At 49.1% G+C, this 18,980-nt stretch overlaps 1 protein-coding gene across 7 annotated transcripts in view; it reads right to left on the bottom strand.

Annotated features, from left to right (window-relative positions):
- UBR3 (ubiquitin protein ligase E3 component n-recognin 3) overlaps positions 1–18,980 on the bottom strand; it is a 2,118,328-nt gene that overhangs the window by 622,114 nt on the left and 1,477,234 nt on the right. For all 7 annotated transcript variants that reach the window (XM_086956098.1, XM_086956102.1, XM_086956099.1 and 4 more), the window contains one exon: positions 18,024–18,134. In XM_086956098.1, coding sequence (XP_086812224.1) covers positions 18,024–18,134 — 111 coding nt within the window. The remainder of the gene's footprint in view (positions 1–18,023; positions 18,135–18,980) is intronic.

Raw genomic sequence — 18,980 nt, 5'->3', positions numbered from 1 at the left:
CACTGCTAGTAGCTCTAGGTGATTAAAATGGAGGTTCTTGTATCTTAGAGTCCACAATCCTTGGATTGTGTATGCCTGCAGGGGAGCGCCCCAACCAGTGAGTGATGCTTTTGCTGTTAGCACTGTCTGCGGAAAAGAGTAGAGAAAAGGCCACCCTTTGGAAACATGTTGTGGGTTCCACCACTGCAGAGAGCAATGGGTGCGGCCATTTACCATCACTAGATCGGTCAACTGACCCTGCGACTGGTTCCACTGACTTGCTAATCATTCTTGAACGGGACACATGGAAGTCTTGCATAAGGAACAATTATAATGCTGGATGCCATCATCCCTAGTAGATACATGAATACTTTTGGTGGTAATGCTTGGTTGGGCTGAAAATAGTGACAAGGGACTGAATATTGTGAATCCTAGCTGTATTGGGAGAGGCTAGAGCTTTGTGAGCATCTATTGTGGCTCCCAAATAAGTTTGTATTTGGAAGGCTGCAGGTGAGACTTCAAAGCATTTACTGTAAATCCTAGTTGGTGAAGTAAATGAATAGTGGTTTGAGTGTTGAAGACACATTTGGAAAGGGCTGGCTTTGATGAGCCAGTCGACCAAGTATGGGAAGACATGGATGTGTTGTCTCTTGAGATGTGCTGCGACTACTGTGAGGCATTTGGTAAATACCCTAGAAGCAGTGGTGACTTCAAACGGTAGTAACTTGAATTGGTATTGATGACCTGCTATCACATATCTGAGATACTTGCCATGAGCGGAATTAATTGGAATGTGGAAATTTGCGTCTTTTAAATCCAGAGTAGACATAAAATTGCCCTGCTTTAGAAGCGGGAGCACTTATTGAAGTGTCACCATGTGGAAATGCTCTGAAAGTATGTAGAGGTTTAGTTCTCGGAGGGCTAGAATGGGTCTCAATGAGCCATCCTTTTTGGGAATAAGAAAATACATGGAGTACACACCTGTCACTTGATGTTGTTCTATGGCTCCTTCGGAGAGGAGAGACTGTACTTCTTGCTGAAGTAGATGTAAATGTTCAAGCTACATTTTGTGAGAACGTGGTCGTATGTTTGGAGGAATGTAGGGGAGCTCCAGGCAATAAACATATTGGATAATTCCTAACACCCATTTGTCTGTGGTGATAGATTGCCAAATGGGGAGGAATTGTAGAAGACGTCCCCTGACATGTTATAAATGATCGGGGGTAAGGTGTGGGCAAGTTACTGCTTGTTGGGAGAGGGGGAATTATGCGCTGTGGAACCCTTGCCTTGACCTTTGTTGTTTATACCTCTAAAAAAAACTCTTGTAGAGGAAGATTGGCCGTTGCCTTTGTAAGAGGTAGCAGTATTGTCTGAGGACATAGTTTTGGACCCTCCACCCCCGGTAGAAGGAGCGACGCAAAGAGCCATGATTAGAAGGAGACTGTAGTGCTCCCATAGACTTGGCTACCTCTGCCTTTTTTCATCTTTTCTAATCATTTATCTACTTTGGGCCACAGATATGCTCTTTATCAAAAGGAGTTTTTGAAATACACTGTTGCACTTTTGGTTTGAATCCTTAACCATGCATGTCTTCTTAGTAAGACACTAGTGTTGACCTCCCTAGCTGCGGTGTCTGCAGCATCTAAAGCGCATTTTATTGAAGAATTGGATATGAGCTTTCCTTTCTGGACTAAATCTTGGGCTTTTGCTTTGCATTCATCTGGGAGGTGTTGCAGCAACTGCTCCATTTCGTCCCAGTGTGCCCCAACATATCTGGCAAGTCGGGCCTGGGTGTTACCAATGCGCCAATGGTTTGCTGCTTGGGCAGCTACTCATTTACCAGAGGTGTCTAATAGTTTTGACTGCTTGTCTGGAGTGGGAGCATCACCTGTGCTCTGTGAATTGGCCCTTTTACAGGCATTAGAGACTACCAAAGAGTCTAGTGGCCGCTGACCTTTAATAAATACTGGATCTGAAGGATTAGCTTTCTATGTTTTGTCAATTCTAGGGGGTGAGAATGCGAGCCCACACTGGATCTTTGAAGCTGTCGCCAGCATGTCTCATCATGTCTTTAAGCATAGGCAGAGTGTGACTAGGCCTGTGTGATACTGAGCGTTTCAAATAGGAAATCTTCCTCTAAAGATTCCTTTTGCAAATACACCCCATGATATTCTGCATCTCTAGTGAGCAACTCTAGATGTCCTACATTGTCGTCAGGAGGAGAAGGCTTTCTTCGCCTTCTTCTTGTGCTTCGACTTACCCGAAGAGTGCGAAGACTTCGATGACGAATGGTGATGGCTCCGCGACCGGTTCCGCAACTTTCCCCTCGACCAAGACCTTGAGCGGCACGGACTGCTGGGCCTCCAAAAGCTTTCGAGACAGCTCCCGCAAAGACTTCAGGATCAGGGCCAGCAGTAGGAGCACGACTTCGGGTCGCTCCAGGCACCAAAGGCCCACGAGGTGCGGATCGGTCACCGACATCAACTTGTGACAGGAAACACAGGGTTTGAAGGTTGACAGTTAGACATCCTTCGTGAACCGGGAGTCCAGATACTCAAAAAGACGGCGACAAAAAAGTTAAAAAAGAGTTAGTCCACAAGTGACTACGGGTACGCTCTCTCCAGATCTTTGCTGGCTGGTGCGGAAAAGAAAGAACTGACGTTAGCGCGCAGGGGCGGCATCTAAGTAGACACCACAACGTCACTCAGGCGACGACGGATGCGGAGTCGACCAATGCCAATGTGCAAGGGTACAACTACGAATACATTTCTAAGGTAAGGAATCTATAACTACAGTCTCTTTCAATTACTGATATTTATACAACATACTAATAGCGAAAGGGCTGAAATGTCAATGGATCCTACAATTGATCTGCACCATAATATCCAGTTGGCTAAATATAGGAATACAGCCCAACTTAAGAGACTATATTCTATGAATGCAGTCAGGCCTCCACAAGAAATTTTAGGAGTTGACCATCTGTTTTCATCTTTATCTCTGGTTTCACGTTTATGCAGTGCCCAAGCCCTTTTGTACATCTGAAATACATTGAGCACCATCTGAATTATTCCTGCTCAATTAAATGTTTTATGTAATCTTACAACACATGTACTCAAAAAATATTTTTTTAATTTGTGTATCCTAGAAATACATAATTTGCAGCTCTACTGTGATTGATTAGCCGCTCATTTTAATTAACTCAGTGTTTGAAGAAATTCGGACAGAACCAAATATATGAATATACAGGTTGGAGCGGCATTCATTAGGGACTGGCAAAAAATATCCCATAATGCATGCGAGTAATGGCCCAGGAGGCAACTGGCATTTACTGATTGTAGAGCAACGCGGCTGATAATGGCATATTGATTCCCTTTAGGGAGGTGTAGAAGGTAACGAGCTAGGGTTGAGCTTCTTCATGGATGTCTGTAATACAAATCTTTCAGATGTAGGGTGTTGAACGGGGAAAGGAGGATCACCAGGGGCAGGTCATCTGTCTTCCTGCAGCTGGTCTGTTGACGCGTGAGCAAGAGCATGGTTTGGCCCAAAGGCCCATCAGGGCTTCATTAAAAGGGAGAAGTGGTTCTAAGGAAGTCCACCCGGGTAGCAGAAGTTCTATCAGGAGATTAGTCTTTACTTCAAAGAACAGGAGATGTAGGTGTGGAACTTTTGCAGCCTTTCTGGTAGCCACAGCAAAAGAAGCTGTTTCCTGCAAGGATGGCCCAGGGGCGAGTTTAACCAAGTATGTGACAAAGTGAATAGCTCACTGGCCCCATGAAGGGTCATGAAAAGATTGACCTTATCATAATAAAGAGGTGCATTATCCATGTCATCTTCATCATAATGCTGTGTTGTGAGCCTGAAGTAAAAGGAAAGTAAAGCATTCTAGGTAAAGGCAGAGTTCTCTCTCTGAGCCAGAAAGATGTTGGACCGGTTGCCCCATAGTTTGTAGCAGGCGTAACGTCAGTTGAGGTTGTGTTGTGTTCGCTTAGAGCCTGATGACACAATGGGCTCTTTCTCCTAAATCAACGTGCAAGGGATGGATGAGAATTTTGGCGCTGGAGTTGAAGTTGGGTTGGGCCCTGGCCCTAGAATCTGGGCAACATCTATAGCAAAGTCAAGAGGCACAAATGACAGTAAGAAAGGGCCATCCAACAGTAGCTTGTTTGGAAGCCTTCTCTGATCTTTGAGGCCCGAAGGCCCATCAGATGGAGCCAGAAGGGCGTATATGATGAGCAACATGGCTTACATCAATGCTTTTACTTCTTGTGGCATTGCCAATGGGCCCAAGAATCGAAATTTGCCTAGCTTAGTAACAGTAAGTTTCAATTCTATTAAGGAAGCGGAGGCGAGGATTATGCTTTTCCTTTCTTCGCTCTTTATTTTATACAAAACTCACAGCAGCCCAAAAAAGCTCAACAAATGCTTATACACCCCAAACAAAGGGGAAAAAAGCATTACACGCCGGAAAAAATACAGTTCTCAAATGTCCAAGAAACTACAACTCCCATCAATCCATATAGATAGTGTCCAACATTAGTCCCTCAACAGTGTCCATGACATGTAGATAGGACGTCCATCTTGTGCCCTCTTCCTCTTCCTTTGCACGAGTCACGCTCCCATCTTATTGATCCTGTTTCGCACCGTCATTCCCTAATGTGAGAAAGACAACAGCGTAACGTTGGAAAAAAAACACACGCTGAGAGCACGAAAATGCTGCACATCACGATATTTTGAGACAAGCACAAGCAGAGATATCACAAAAACTGAACTACTTACTGCAGTACAGGTGGGATATCTGCCCAAAGGAAACCTCGGGAGTGATAATCCTCGCCTCCGCGCCCTTAATAGAATGGAAACTTACCGTTACTAAGCTAGGCACATTTCGATTCTATGTCAGGACCGGAGGCTTCGGATTATTCTAGTTCAAAGCTTACTTACCACCAAATGTGCAATGTCCATCACCGGTTTGAAATAAAACCTCTTAAAGGTGGAATCCGAAGACCAAAATGCTGCATGCACCAAATTTTCCAATCGCGCTCCTAGAGCAAACGCCTTGGTCGCCATAGCTCCCCTAGCTGAGTGTGCTCCAAACAGACTAGTGTCAATACCTGCCTCTTGTATGACCCATCTCACCCATCTGGTCGATGGTAGGTGAAGAAACTGCCTTGTGTGGCTTTCGTAAGGCAATGAGTAATTGACGTTCGCCCGGAGGACGAAATTCCAAAGTCATATCTTCGTACGCCTTTAGGCATTGAAAAACACACAGCTTAGGAGTATCTACAAATGCTGGGTATGAGATTGTCCTCAACCCAGACTTTGTGCGACGACCCACCGTAAACGTAACCCCATCCGCGGAAAAACCCTTGCCGAGACGTCCAAGGCCTGCACATCAGAGACCCTGTGGCAAGACACCAAACACAAAAGCATGGCTAGCTTAGCGGACAACTCTTTCAAGGAGAGATATTTATTAGGCTGCCATGACAGAAACAAATTCAAAACTACATTAACGTTCCAAAGGCCAGAGTAACGTGGTTCCGGAGGTAATGAAATGCGAATGCCTCTTAGGAGTCTACAAAGAAAGGGATGCTGACCGAATGGAGCCCGTTCAACCGTGTAATGATCAGCCGAAAACGCTGAACGCACCGCGTTAATGGTGTGATAGGCCAGGCCGTCTGATGCCAATTCGGCCAAAAAATTCAAGACGGGAACGACACCCGTGACAAGAGGATCCAAGTCCCATCGAAGACACCAACGCACCCACCTAGTTCAGGCTGAACAGTAGCGCTTCGCGGTACGGACTGCCCAGGCCTTGGACATAAGATCCTCAGCTGATCTCGAAAGGCCGGGAGCAACCAACGTAGCTGGAAAGCCGCCATGCCATGAGGTGGAGAGAAGCCTGTGTTATGTGGGGATGGGGCTCCCCGTCCAGATTGAGAAGAAGACTAGGAAATCGGGGGAGTAGGATTGGAAAATCCCAAGAAAGTTCCAGAAGAACTGGAAACCAAACTTGAGACCTCCATACGGGTATGGTCAGCACCAGCCTTGCCTTCTGATGGTGCAGTTGGGCTGCCGTCCGTACCACCATTGAAAAAGGAGGAAACGCATATGCCTCCTCCTGACTCCAATCCTGGAGGAAAGCATTTGTGGCCTCCGCCAGAGGGTCCGGCCTCCAGCTGAAGAACCGAGGGAACTGATGATCCAAGCGGGACGCAAACAAGTCCACTGAAAATGGACCCCATAGACTCTTCAACAACTGGAACACCCCTACCTCCAGTTTCCACTGGCTGGAATCCCGCAGATGTCTGGAGTGGCAATCCGCTACTTGGTTGGCTGGCCTGGTAAGCACTCCGCTGTCACGGAGACATGGTGAGCCAGACAGTAATCCCCAAACTTTCGCCTAGTCCGCCAGAGCTCCGGATCGTGGACCGGCCAGATGGTTGACGTATCGAACCGCAGAGACATTGTCCATACGCAGAAGAATGCACAAGCGTACTGAATATCTGGTCCAGCAGCGTACTGTGAAAGACCCCATCAGCAGCTCCAAGCAGTTTATGTGCAATGCTTGCTCCTCTGACGATCAAGCGCCGCCTGTGGAGAAATCCCCACAGCGGGCGCCCCTACCCGACCTGCTGGCGTCAGATTCTATCACCAGATCTGGAACGGACCGATGATCGGCAGAAGGACAAACTGATCGTAAGTCATACCCTTCCTGAGGTGATGCGCCTTGAGACGCTGAAGGGCCCGATAATGGAGGTGTCCCGGAAAGATTGCCTGGATGGACGAGGAGAGGAGCCCCACCACCCTGGCAATCTGACGGAGGGAGGTGTGATTTGGCGACTGCCTGACGCAACACATGCCGGATTTTGGCCATCTTTCGAGACGGAAGACTCCAGGAGGCTTGGAGGGAGTCCACGACGAACCCAAGAAAAATCTCTCTCTGGGAGGGAGAGAGTCAGATTTGTCTTTGTTGATGACAAAATTCAATCCCTGAAGAGGGAGACTGTCTGTTGAAGTTAAAGGCCCAGCTTCACTGGACACTGGGCCTTCAAGAGGATGTCGTCCAGATAGACAATCATCCGAATACCCGGACTCTGTAGAAATTCCACCGCCGGATGGAGCAGCTTGGTGAAACACCAAGGGCAGAGTAAAGACCGAATGGAAGGGCTGTGAACTCGAATATCTGTTCCTTCCAGACGAACTGTAGGAAGCGACGGTGAGGAGAATGGATGGGAACCACCAAGTACACATCCTTGAGATCTAGGCGCACCAGCCAGTCGTTCGGGAGAAGAACATCCCGAAGAAGATGGATTCCCTCCATCTTGAAATGCCGGTAGACCAACCACCCATTGAAATCTTTGAGGTTGATAACCGGCCGTTTGCCTCCGCCCGAGGAAACCCACGGGATGCCGAGCTGATCGACAAATGGCCCCTTTGCTGACCAGCTCTGAGACCTCTCCGTCAATCAACTGTGCATCTGCCGCCGAGAAGACTTTAGGGCGAGGGAGCCTTGTTTGTCAGGGGCGATCGTAAAACTATGTGAAAACCGTGAATCTTCTTTAAGACCCACACGTCTGCAGTAATCGCTGCCCAAGCCCCTGAAAAAGCTGCTAGCCGGCCGCCAATGCGCACCTGCTCTGCCAGAGTAACACTTACCGCCGGTATTGGTGTTGCCGGAGTTGTTCTTCGAGCCACCTCGGCCTCTGAAGCGTTGACCCCTGGTGGGGTAAATTTTGGTGTAGTTGGCAGAGGTGTTGTATTGCCCAAGCCCAGAGCCTTGACCCTTAGTAAAGTTCTGACCGCCACGGCTAGTCGCGAGGCCCCTACTGCGACCGACCCCTCGAGAGAAACGTTGCTGGAAATCCCTGTTAATACTGGACTGGGCCTTGTCCAGGGAGGTAAAGGTCGACACAAAATTACCTAATTCTATGATAAAGGGGTCTCCAAAGAGTCCCCCTTGGGCCACTGCCCCCACCTCGGAGGAGGCCAGATCTCCCAACTCGGGTCCAGTTTGATCAGAAGTGATCGTCTGCGTTCGGTCGAGAGGGCGCAGTTGGCGTTCCCCAGGAAGATGACCACCCTCTGCGCCCAATTCGACAGGACGTCTGGAGAGATCGTGGAACCTTTCACCTTCGTCTCCTCTGCCATGTCAAGAATTGCGCTCTATTGCGTCAATCAATCAATCAATCAATCAGTCATTTGTTAAGCGCGCTACATACCCGCGAGGGTCTCAAGGCGGTGGAGGGAGGAGGTGGGGGCTGCTACTGATTGTACAGCCAGATCCTTAGTATCATCCTGAAGGTCAGCAGGTCTTGGGTCTGTGGTAGGCTCAGTGGGAGGGTGTTCCATGTCTTGGAGGCGAGGTGGGAGAAGGATCTCTCGCCGGTGATTGTTCTTCGGATGCGCGGGGGCGGTGGCGAGTGAGAGGTCGGCGGAGCGGAGCTGGCGGTTGGGGGTGTAGAAGGAGAGCCGTCTGTTGAGGTAGACTGGGCCGGTCTTGTGGAGTGCCTTGTGTGCATGGATGAGGAGCTTGAAGGATATCCTCTTGTTGACGGGGAGACAGTGTAGGTTTCTCAGGTGAGGGGTGATGTGGCCGTGTCGTGGTACATCCAGGATCAGTCATGCCGAGGTGTTTTGGATGCGTTGTAGTCGATTGATGAGCTTGATCGGGGCTCCCGCGTAGAGGGTGTTTCCGTAGTCAAGTCTGCTGCTGACGAGGGCCTGGGTGACTGTTTTTCTTGTATCTGTCGGGATCCATCTGTAGATTATGCGGAGCATGCGGAGGGTGTTGTAGCAGGAGGAGAAGACGGAGTTGACTTGCTTGGTCACTGAGAGGGTTGAGTCAAGGATGATTCCCTGGTTGCGTGCTTAGTAGGTAGGGGTCGGGTCTGGCCCCAGTGCCGTTGGCCACCAGGAGTCTTCCCAGGCTGACGGGTTGGAGCCGAGGATGAGGACCTCGGTCTTGGCTGAGTTCAGCTTCAGACGGCTGATCTTCATCCAGTCGGCAACGGCCTTCGTTCCTTCATGGAGGTTGGCTTTGGCGGTGATGGGGTCCTTGGTGAGGGAGAGGATCAGTTGAGTAACGTAGTCGTAGGAGATTATGTTAAGGTCGTGCTGTCGGGCGACGTGTGCGAGGTCTATGTAAATGTTGATAATAAAACAATGTACAAACTTCCCCAGGGGAGGTGGAAAAACGGGGAAGGAGAAGCAAGAGTGTGGAGAGTGGATTGTGGAAAAAGAAGGGGAATTTCCCTTGTTGGAACTAAAACCCTCACACACCTAGCAAGCTAGATGACATGCTTCATCACATGGGTTCTGCTCCTCGTCAGACTGGCGCTGCAATGTCCGACGGGCACCCGTAAAGGGGCTCTTTATCGGAGATCTTTTGTTCCGGCCATATGGTGCATGCGGGTGAGAGGGATTGAAAAGGGGTGTAGTCGTGAGGAAGTGGTGAATTAAAAAAGGTGGGTCAGTCCACAATAAGTTTTAGTGGCGTGGCTGACGCCCTTGATTAAAATGGTGGGAGGGGAGATATATGCTCTAGGTAGTACAAACCAAGATACCAACAACCCCCTGATCAAGTCAACATGTTTCTTGCTCGGATGGTAATTCGTCAGGACCTAAGTGATACGTACCACACAGTGAAAGTCTAAAAAGGGATGTTCATACAACCTTATTCCATGAGGTCGTACAAGGGCAGGCAACTAGGTCCTGCTGAACTGAGGTGACCTAAAGGAAAATACATAACAAAGGGATGATTGTAGTTCTGCATTTGTTATAATACAAGGTCAACAGACCAACACGCTCGAGAACACACTCGTGGGTGAAAGGGGTAGTAAATTCAAAGATATTCACAGGTATATCTTCATTTAGAAGACAGAAGGTTGCATTGCAAAGGTTAAAAGTGTTAAAAGACGCTAAATGTGAGGAACATGAAGACAGGCACATGATAACTGATCTTACCCTAAGGGTGATCCTAAGGTGCCCCGCTGTCTGCTCCAGTGGGACCTGCACATAAAGGTCAAGTACCTGGGAGAAGAAAGAGAGCGTCGGTGTGGAGCATTGACTAATGCTCATCAGTATTATGTTAGCATCCCATTGTGGGTCATGGCTTACAGAGTGGAATTTGCCAAAGGGGTAGCTGCAAGTCAGTAAACCCACTTGCGCGCCTGAAAAGCCACACAGAAACAAGTAAACCTGCAGCATTACGTGAGCCAAGGTGAACACCCAAACAACGGATCGGCACAGGCTGCCCCCACACACCCAAGCGAGGATCGCTGGGGAACAGGGACTAGCCATGGCCAAAACCGTGTCCAGGAAACAACGAGGCGTACGTAGGTGAGGCGCCACCAGGGGTAATACCCGCGACCGAGGAACGGCGTCGAGCAATTGTGTTCAAAGGATCGCTTCCTGCCCCATCGGCAAGAACACACCTGGCGTGGGCTGAAGCCGGTTGGGTTCACGAGGCGAAGAACCGCAGCAGGGATCTTAAGCAAACTTACCCTGATAGCGTGCGGTCAGCGCCGCTAACACCTACCCCCACCGTCTGGTCAGGACAGAGCAGCTGGTAACGAAACCGACATCTGTGGAAGTTTAAGTAGCTCCTGTCTCGCTGAGTCCGCGTGGGGGCGGGGCTTCAACGGGGAACTGCTGCACATGCGTCAGAGTGGAAGGCTTCAGAACGCTACAGCTGGAATGCTGTCAGTGATGTCAGTGGCATAATGGTGGCGGCCATCTTGAGTGTGGAAGGCAGTCAAACCGCAGGACAAGGATGGGTATTGAACGGGTGACAGCTGGGTGAGATCTAATGTGACAGTGACGACCAAGGTACTGAGTCGTTCAGGCCGCTTTTGTCGAGTTGAAGACGGTGGACCCATCTTTCTTCGATTCTAAACAATGCCTGCTGTGTGACAGAGGGGTGGGACTCCAAAACTACCCAATGTATGCTGTCTGCCTGATGGCCTTGCTGTGTGTAATGATCGTACAGCTTGGTGTGTGTCTTGAGGCACCTGATATTACTTTTGTGCTCCATGATACGTAATTTTACTTGTCTCATGGACATCCCAATGTAGTGTTTGTTACATGGGCAAGTCAGTAAGTAGATGCACCTGGTGCTGTTGCAATTAGTATGTTTACGTAACTGCCAGGTGAATGTCTCAGTGAGCGTAATCTCCTTAGTTTGTCGAGTCTGGGGACAGACAGCGCATCCACCACAGGGAAAGTGGCCTGTCACTGGAGGAAGGCCCCACACGGTGCTTTGACTGTTGGCATTTTGTTTCTTGGGACGTGTGTGGATTAGAGAGTCCTTGAGGTTGGCCGTTCGTTTGAACGCAAACCGGGGTAGTGGAATATTCAGACCCCTAGAATTAATGATGTGCCAATGTTTATTTATGTTTTTTTTTATGTAGCCTGAGTTTTTTGTGAAACAGGTGACACATGTGATCAGATCATCGGACTCTTTGGGAATTGTCTCCAGTAATGCCTCCCTGGGGTTGTTCAGGGCTCGTTTGCGAGAATTATACACAAGTCGAGCCGGGTACCCTCTGTCCTGAAGTTTATGTTGTAGGATACTTGCTTCATGGTTGAAGTCGGTTCTGTCTGTGCAATTTCTACGCACCCTGAGGAACTGTCCAAATGGGAGATTGTCCCTCAGGGCTCTCGGGTGGTAGCTCTCATAGAGAAGGAGACTGTTCCTATCGGTACTTTTCCGGTAGAGTGTGATCTTCAACCCGTCCGGGTTGAGACTGATCCTAAGATCGAGGAAGGGGATAGTAGAGTCTGATATAGTACCCGTGAACTTGAGGAAGGGATTCTGCAGATTGATCCATGTACAGAAGGACTCACAGGTGGTTAGGTCCATAGTACGAGGATATCGTCTATATACCTTCGCCATAAAGTAAGGTTGTCTCTGAAGGGGTTGTTAAGGGAGCTGGTCACATTCTCTTCGAAGGTAGACATGTAGATACATGCTAGACTGGGAGCGAAGGTAGAACCCATGGAAGTACCTCTGATTTGGTGGTAAGTTGGGTACCATACTGAAAGAAGTTTTCAGTTAGGGCTATGGTTGCGCATGCCAGTATGAACGAAATGGGTGTAGGTGAGCACCATTCTTCCTTTAGCAGTGTAGTTTCAACAGCTCCAGGGTAGCTTGTTGGGGCATGTTAGTGTACAGCGCTTCGACGTCTAACGTGAGAAGGAGATCCACATCCTCCCTCCCCTCGATGTTATCTATCAGACTGAGCACATCCCAGGTGTCTTGTAGAAAAGAAGGTATCTTTCTCACCACCGGTTGTAAGAAGGAGTCGTAAAATTTTGACAGTGGCTCAAGTAGAGAGCCGATCCCTGAGACAATGGGCCTACCAGGGACTGAACTTTGTCCTTTATGGATCTTTGGTAGGGTGTAGAAGTACGGAATCACTGGGTCGGTAGTTAACAAGAAATCAGCTTCATTTTTGGTGATCCATTCATTTGTTTCAACTTCCATGACAAGGCTAGTAATATTTGTGATAAGCCTTTTAGTGGGATCTGTACTCAGAGGTCTGCTGCAATGGGTGGTATTAGCCAGCTGGCGTTTACATTTCGTATCATAGTCGTTGCTGTTCTGAATCACAGTGGCCCCACCCATGTCAGCCTGTTTGATGACGATGGAGGTGTCGTTGGACAGATCCTGAACTGCCTGTCTCTCAGCTTTGCTCAGATTGTTAAAGTTGGCGGTGACAGGTATGGTTTCAAGACCTCTGAGGACAGCCTTTTCAAATGCTAGTACCTGTTATCGGTAGGGGTGAAGGTGGAGGGTTTACGTAGCCCTGTATCAGTTTTTTCAGTGGTGGGTTTATCATGGAAGAATGCTCGTAAGCGTACCTTCCTGAAGAGTTGTTTCACCTCACACATCTCGATGAAGCTGTCAGGGGTTGGTGTCGGTACAAATCCTATACCCTTTTCCAGGATTTTGGTTTCAATGGGGGTGAGCGACCTTTCGGAAAGATTGACAATCAAACTCTCCTTCCCCTGGTCGTACTCTTTGTTTCCATTGAAGGGTTGTGGTTTGCTGGTCTTGCCACAGCACACCTTTTGGAGCTCCTCGTTTGCGCCCTCCTCCTTTGCCCCAACCTTTGTCTAAAAAAGGAGGGTTCATGGGATAGAATTGTGGTGGGCCCTGTGGGTAGAAAGGGTACTGCCAAGGTGGCATCATCTGTGGTGGACCATGGAACAGTGGTCCATTATTGTAACCCTGATTCCAATTGCCCCGTCGTTGATTACGGTTGTTTTAAGTGGGGAAACTTCCACTGGAGTCACTGCTAGAAGAGCCCCTGCGACTCCCGGTGTCCGAGTTCTCATCAGAGGAGTAGCTAGATCTTTTATTGGAATATCCATCTTTGAGGTAAGGATATACCTTCTCTTAGTCGAATCTATCCACATCTTTCTGAAGTTTGGTCATTTTCTGCTTGAGCAGGAACTCTTGGCTATCCGCAATTTCCTGATTTATCTCAGCTAGTTTGGTTGTAAATGGGGTTTTGGTGAGTGTCCCCCTAATAGCTACCTCCATAGCTGTAATTTTAACCAGTAAGGCATCTGCTAGTCTCTTAGCTGTTTTAACTATCAGAAAGAGTAGGTCTTTTGTACATTTCCATGAAACATGGCACCAATCTATTTTGAATTGCCCATCCTCTAGGAAGAGTCTGGGCATGATGTTAACAATGAGTCCCTGGGGAGCGATGTTTGCTCTCATCAGGTATTCGGTCATCATGGACCCATGGACGGTAATCCTGAGCCATTCTTTTATTTTTTTTTTTCAAGGTGGTAAGGTTTGCCCAATCATCATTATTGGTCGTGCCCGAGGCGGAAGCACCACCCGGCCCGAGGAGTGGGGGAGCATTTCTCAGGGCCTCAGCAATAGCGTCTTCATCAAAGCTCAAACCCGGAATGTCCTCTATGATTGGTAGGAACGGTCAGGATAGTTGTATGAGCTAAAAGATGTAGGTAGGGTAGGGGATCGAACCAGGCTCAGTAGTAGCACAGAGGGATCCAATGGTCCTCACAATAGTATTTGTACTGTAGGTATCCTCAAGAGGGCTCCGCGGGAAGGCTCTCGCGCAAAGTATATCAACAACAGGGGGAACTGTTAATGGACGATATGTAAATGTTGAACAGTGTCGGGCTGAGGGAGGATTCTTGAGGTACGCCGCAGATGATCTCGGAGGCTTCGGAACGGAACGGGGGGACGCGGATGCTCTGGGTTCTGCCGGAGAGGAAGGAGGTGGTTCATTCCAGAGCCTTATCTCGAATTCCTGCGGCGTGGGGTCGTGCGCGTAGTGTGCGGTGGCAGACGGTGTCGAAGGCGGCGGAGAGGTCTAGGAGGATGAGTGCTGCAGTCTCCCCGTTGTCTAGCAGGGTCCTGATGTCGTCGGTGGCGGCGATGAGGGCACTCGGTGCTGTGGTTGCTGCGAAACCCTGACTGGGAAGGGTCCAGGATTCTGTTCTCTTCGAGGTATCGGGTTAGCTGTCGGTTTTTTTCTCGATGATCTTGACCGGGAAGGGGAGCAGAGAGATGGGTGGGAAGTTCTTGAGGTTTCTTGGGTCTGCCTTGGGTTGTTTGAGTAGGCCGTTGATCTCAGCATGTTTCCAGCTCTCTTGCAAGGCTGAGGTCTCAAGGGAGAGATTGATGACGTTGCGTAGGTGTGGTGCGATGGAGCTGCTTGCTTTGTTGAAGACGTGGTGCGGGAATGGGTCTGACGGTGAGCCAGAGTGGAATGTGCTCATGGTCTTGATGGTGTCATTGACGCTCACGCTGGTCCAGGCTAGCAAGGGGATGTGGTCGATGGTGTGCGGAGGGTCTGTTGTGTTGCCATCTGTTGGGGGCTGTGTGGGTGTTGAAGCTGTCGTGGATGTCTGCTATCTTGCGGTGGAAGAAGGTAGCGAGGGAGTCGCACAGGGCTTGCGACGGCGGGATGTCGTTGTCGTTGGAGCTGGGGTTGGAGAGTTCCTTCACGATGTTTAGCTCCTTGCTGTCGTGTGCGTTGTTGCTGAGGCGGTCTTTCAAGGAGGTCTTCTTGGCAGCCCTGATGAGGTGGTGGTGGTTGCGGACTGCGTCCTTGTGTGCTGCGTGGCTGTCCGGAGTTTGTTCACTGTGCCATTTCTTCTCTAGTTTCCGGCAGGCTTGATTGGAATCTAGGAGTTCTGGGGTGAATCAACTGGCCCTCTTGCTGGTGTCTCTGTGGGGGGGTTTCTTCAGCGGGGCGAATGTGTTGGTGCAGTCCTCAATCCAGCGTCTGAGGTTGTGGGCAGCGACGTCTGTGTTGGAGAGTTCGGTGGGTGGGCTGAAAGCAAGGTTTGCATGTAGTTGGTCTTCGGTGATTTTGCTCCAGCAGCGGCGGGGGATCTGTTGGATGCGGTGGTGTGTGGTAGGTTTCTGGAAGGTGAAGTGGATGCAGCGGTGGTCGGTCCAGAGGAGTTTGGTGGTGTGGCTGCCGGAGACATGCGGGCTTGAGGAGAAGACGGGGTCGAGCGTGTGACCGGCGGAGTGGGTGGGCGTTGTGATGAGTTGTCTCAGTCCGAGGTTGGCGAGGTTATCGATCAGGGTTGTGGAGTTATTGTCGTTGTTGTTCTCAAGGTGTGCATCTAACAACTTGTCCTGACAGGAGCCCCAGGAACGGTCTATGCCCTTGCGGGGACCCTTTACAAACTTTGCAAGGAACGTGGCCATCTTGGAATCTAACTTCCGTGTCATAGCCACTTTTCCCTCCAACGTGGGCCGAGGGCACTCGCCTCGCAGACAACTCCGCGCCTCCTTCTCCAAGGGCTTGCGGAGGCGACCGCCACAAACTTCGCCACCTTGTCCCCAGGGGTCCAGGCCTTGGACCGCGGATGGATGACCTCATCTGGGTCCAACATACCTGAACTGTCCTGTGGCAACGCGGCGCCGGAGCTGGACGGTCTCCAAGTAAGTACCGACTCCTCGTCGTGGTCTGTGTCCGCCGGTGACACCCCTCCGGGTGAAGAGGGAGCCGTACCCAAAGAAACCGAGGGTTCTGGGCCCGGTAATGGCGCAGGGGTGTAAGTGGTCGCCTTGGCCAAAAAGGCGCCGCACAAGCGTTCAAAGGCGTCCCTGTCCACACCCTGCGCCCCCTCAGAGACCCCCTCCCTACAGGGGTTTTACGGGGCAGGGGGCTCCTCCCCCACGGGAGCTGGGTTGGTACTCGGCGAACCTAAATGTGCCTGCACCATCTTTGCTCACTCTTCCACAATGCGGGCGGACAGGCGGTCCTCCATGGGGCCCACTATCTCCATGACACAGTGGTAGATAGAGCTGTCCACCACATTGTAGAATTCGTCATTCAGGTACTGATACCCTCCTCCTCATAAAAGCCCTCCTGTCAGCGTGTTAACTGCAGGGCGAAGCCACAGGTAAACTATATGAAATGCTAAGCGCTGCAATGGGCTGAGGAAGGCTGCTCAAAGCACTAAAATTGTGGGGAGGCCGAAGGTCAACAAACAATTAGGCCCGGTTGAAAACCGGAATACAAGGCAGCACCCTCATGCAGCTCCTGACACTGCCAACCACGGACAGGCCCAACACGGTTGAAACCGCTAACTTGTGCTGTAAAATCCGCCCGCAGGCGCCCTGCGCGGTAAAACCGCAATGCGGGGCGTTCTTTAATTACTGGGGCAGGTACAGACCCAGAAGCACTGGGCGTTCGGGAGAGGTGGCGGGGGTCAAGGCTCTGGCGCGTCTCGCTCCTCATCGCATCTCCTCTCTGTGAGGAAAAAAAAACGCGCAGAGAAGCAACAAGACACCACAGCACCCCCTAGCTGCCACACAGACCGCAACAAACTGGTAAAATCGCGCAAGGAACGCTGTAACGTTCCTGCGTTTACAACGGGCTCTGTGGAGGAACAAAACAAGAAGATAACGCCCCACAGAGCCCCCCCATAGCGCAAAACCCGCTAAAAATCACAATTAGGACATAAACTATTACACCACAAGAGATAATGAAAACAAAGCACTTAACTGGCTGCGAAGCAGCGAAGAAAGAGGAAGAGGACACAAGATGGACGTCCTTTCTACATGTCATGGACACTGTCGAGGTACTAATGTTAGACACTATCTATATGGATTAATGGAAGTTGTTGTTTCTTGGACATTTGAGAACTGTATTTTTTTCAGCGTTTAATGCTTTTTTCCCTTTGTTTGGGGCGTATAAGCATCTGTTGAGCTTTCGGGGCTGCTGCGAGTTTTGTATAAAATAAAGAGTGAAGAAAGGGAAAGCATAATCCGAAGCCTTCGGTCCCGACATAGAATTCGGGTTTCAGCTGTATGAGATGAAGAAGGGGACCGGGGGAGCCACAATTATGTCTTCTCTTGACAAGAGTGGCAGGGCAGTACTTGGGAAATACCTGCTTCAACTTCTTCTTTGATTTTGACTTACCTGATGCCTAGGGGCATGAAGATGACCTTTCGCAGGAACGGCCTCGAGAAAGGGACCATGTCCGCGTCTAAAACAGGGACAGACCTGTAAGCATCTGTGCTTCGTGGTCCCAGGTAGTTTTGGTGATCACCCGGGTGCTGTCCTGCCAAGACTTGAAGCTGTGCAAAGACCAAATGCACCAGGGAGATGCTTGTGACAGTCCCAACAATATGAAAACCCTGTAGTCTTACAATTGGATATAATCCCTTACATACTGGTAAAAACAAGATCTGACAAAAACTCATCAAAAGAATCAGAAGTTGAGGAAGCGTACTCTGGATCTACACAGGAAGGCATGTAAAGGAAGGAACTGACATCAGAGTGCAGGGGTGGCGCCTTTATGTGGCTTCAGCTTCATTTTTGGGGTGGGATGAAGTCAAGCGGAGCCACTGGATGCCATTTGCTGACAAATGAGAACAATGCTGAGAAGAATCTCTTGGTCCAATCTGCCTCTGTTTCACAAGGTGATGAATCTGTGGTTAGAGGTATCATAACTGCAGTTACTGCAAATTATTAGGACAGCTAGGGTTTACGAAAAGCGTATTTGTAATAAGATATTGTAAAATTAATTGCTGCACTTACCCGTAATGATTCCATATAAGACTTATGGCAGTCTATATGTAACGTGTGACCACATGTTTGTACATAAACACCACCTTCCCAGCCTATTGATACTGCTTGGAGACAGGAGCTCTACAGAAAAATGAAATTAAACAAAATGTAGGTATGACAGTACAGGTTTAAACAACAAAGTCATTACTGTCCAGATCATTGTGAGAAACTTGCCTAATCTATTAAAAAATATATAATTTACTCTGCCACATTGGTCTCAAGACTGTTAAAGCTGGAAAGTACCATTATTGCAATAAATCACACCTCCAGTGTGTCCTTGCTTCCCTGGGACACATAGGTTAAACCAGCAAAGCTAAGGTGCACATTTGAAATCTGCATCATGAAAAGCAATTTACTGGCTGGAATCTACTGGCTGGAATCTACAGGCAGTATTTGTGGGCGTCAGTGATGTTACATCATTGACAGTAAAGAGCGGATTCCTGGAATTAAAATTGTCTTGACATAAATGCAGCTATTTCTTTTTATTTTATTTTTACATAAAGTGGGCATCTGAACCTGGTACAATGGTGACTGTTCTCTGCATATTGGGGATACAAATGACAAGAGAGTGTCCACCCATGGCATGCCAATTGCCATTCCAAACATATTATGGGAAGCTTTCACATGACAATGTGCAAAGGTTAGCAATCTTCAGCACATACAAGCACTTCTCTGGCCTAATGGGGGGCCCAGTATAACAGTTCTCATTCTTGGCATTTTAGAGCATCCGTGACATTTTAAAGTATACCTCTGGCCTTATTGTATACAACCTTAATTGGCATAAAGTGGTTATTCGTGACATAAGAAAGGCCATACCTTGTGTAATGAAGGAGTTACTAAGCATATAATATGGAACAGAGGCATCTAATGCTGATACATAGGAACTTGAGAAATAATCTGTGCTTGTGTGTCTACAGTGTACAAGAG

Source organism: Lissotriton vulgaris, chromosome 2_1, assembly GCF_964263255.1.
Source record: "Lissotriton vulgaris chromosome 2_1, aLisVul1.2, whole genome shotgun sequence".
Taxonomy (NCBI): Eukaryota; Metazoa; Chordata; class Amphibia; order Caudata; family Salamandridae; genus Lissotriton; species Lissotriton vulgaris.
This window is presented reverse-complemented; position numbering and strand designations above follow the sequence as displayed.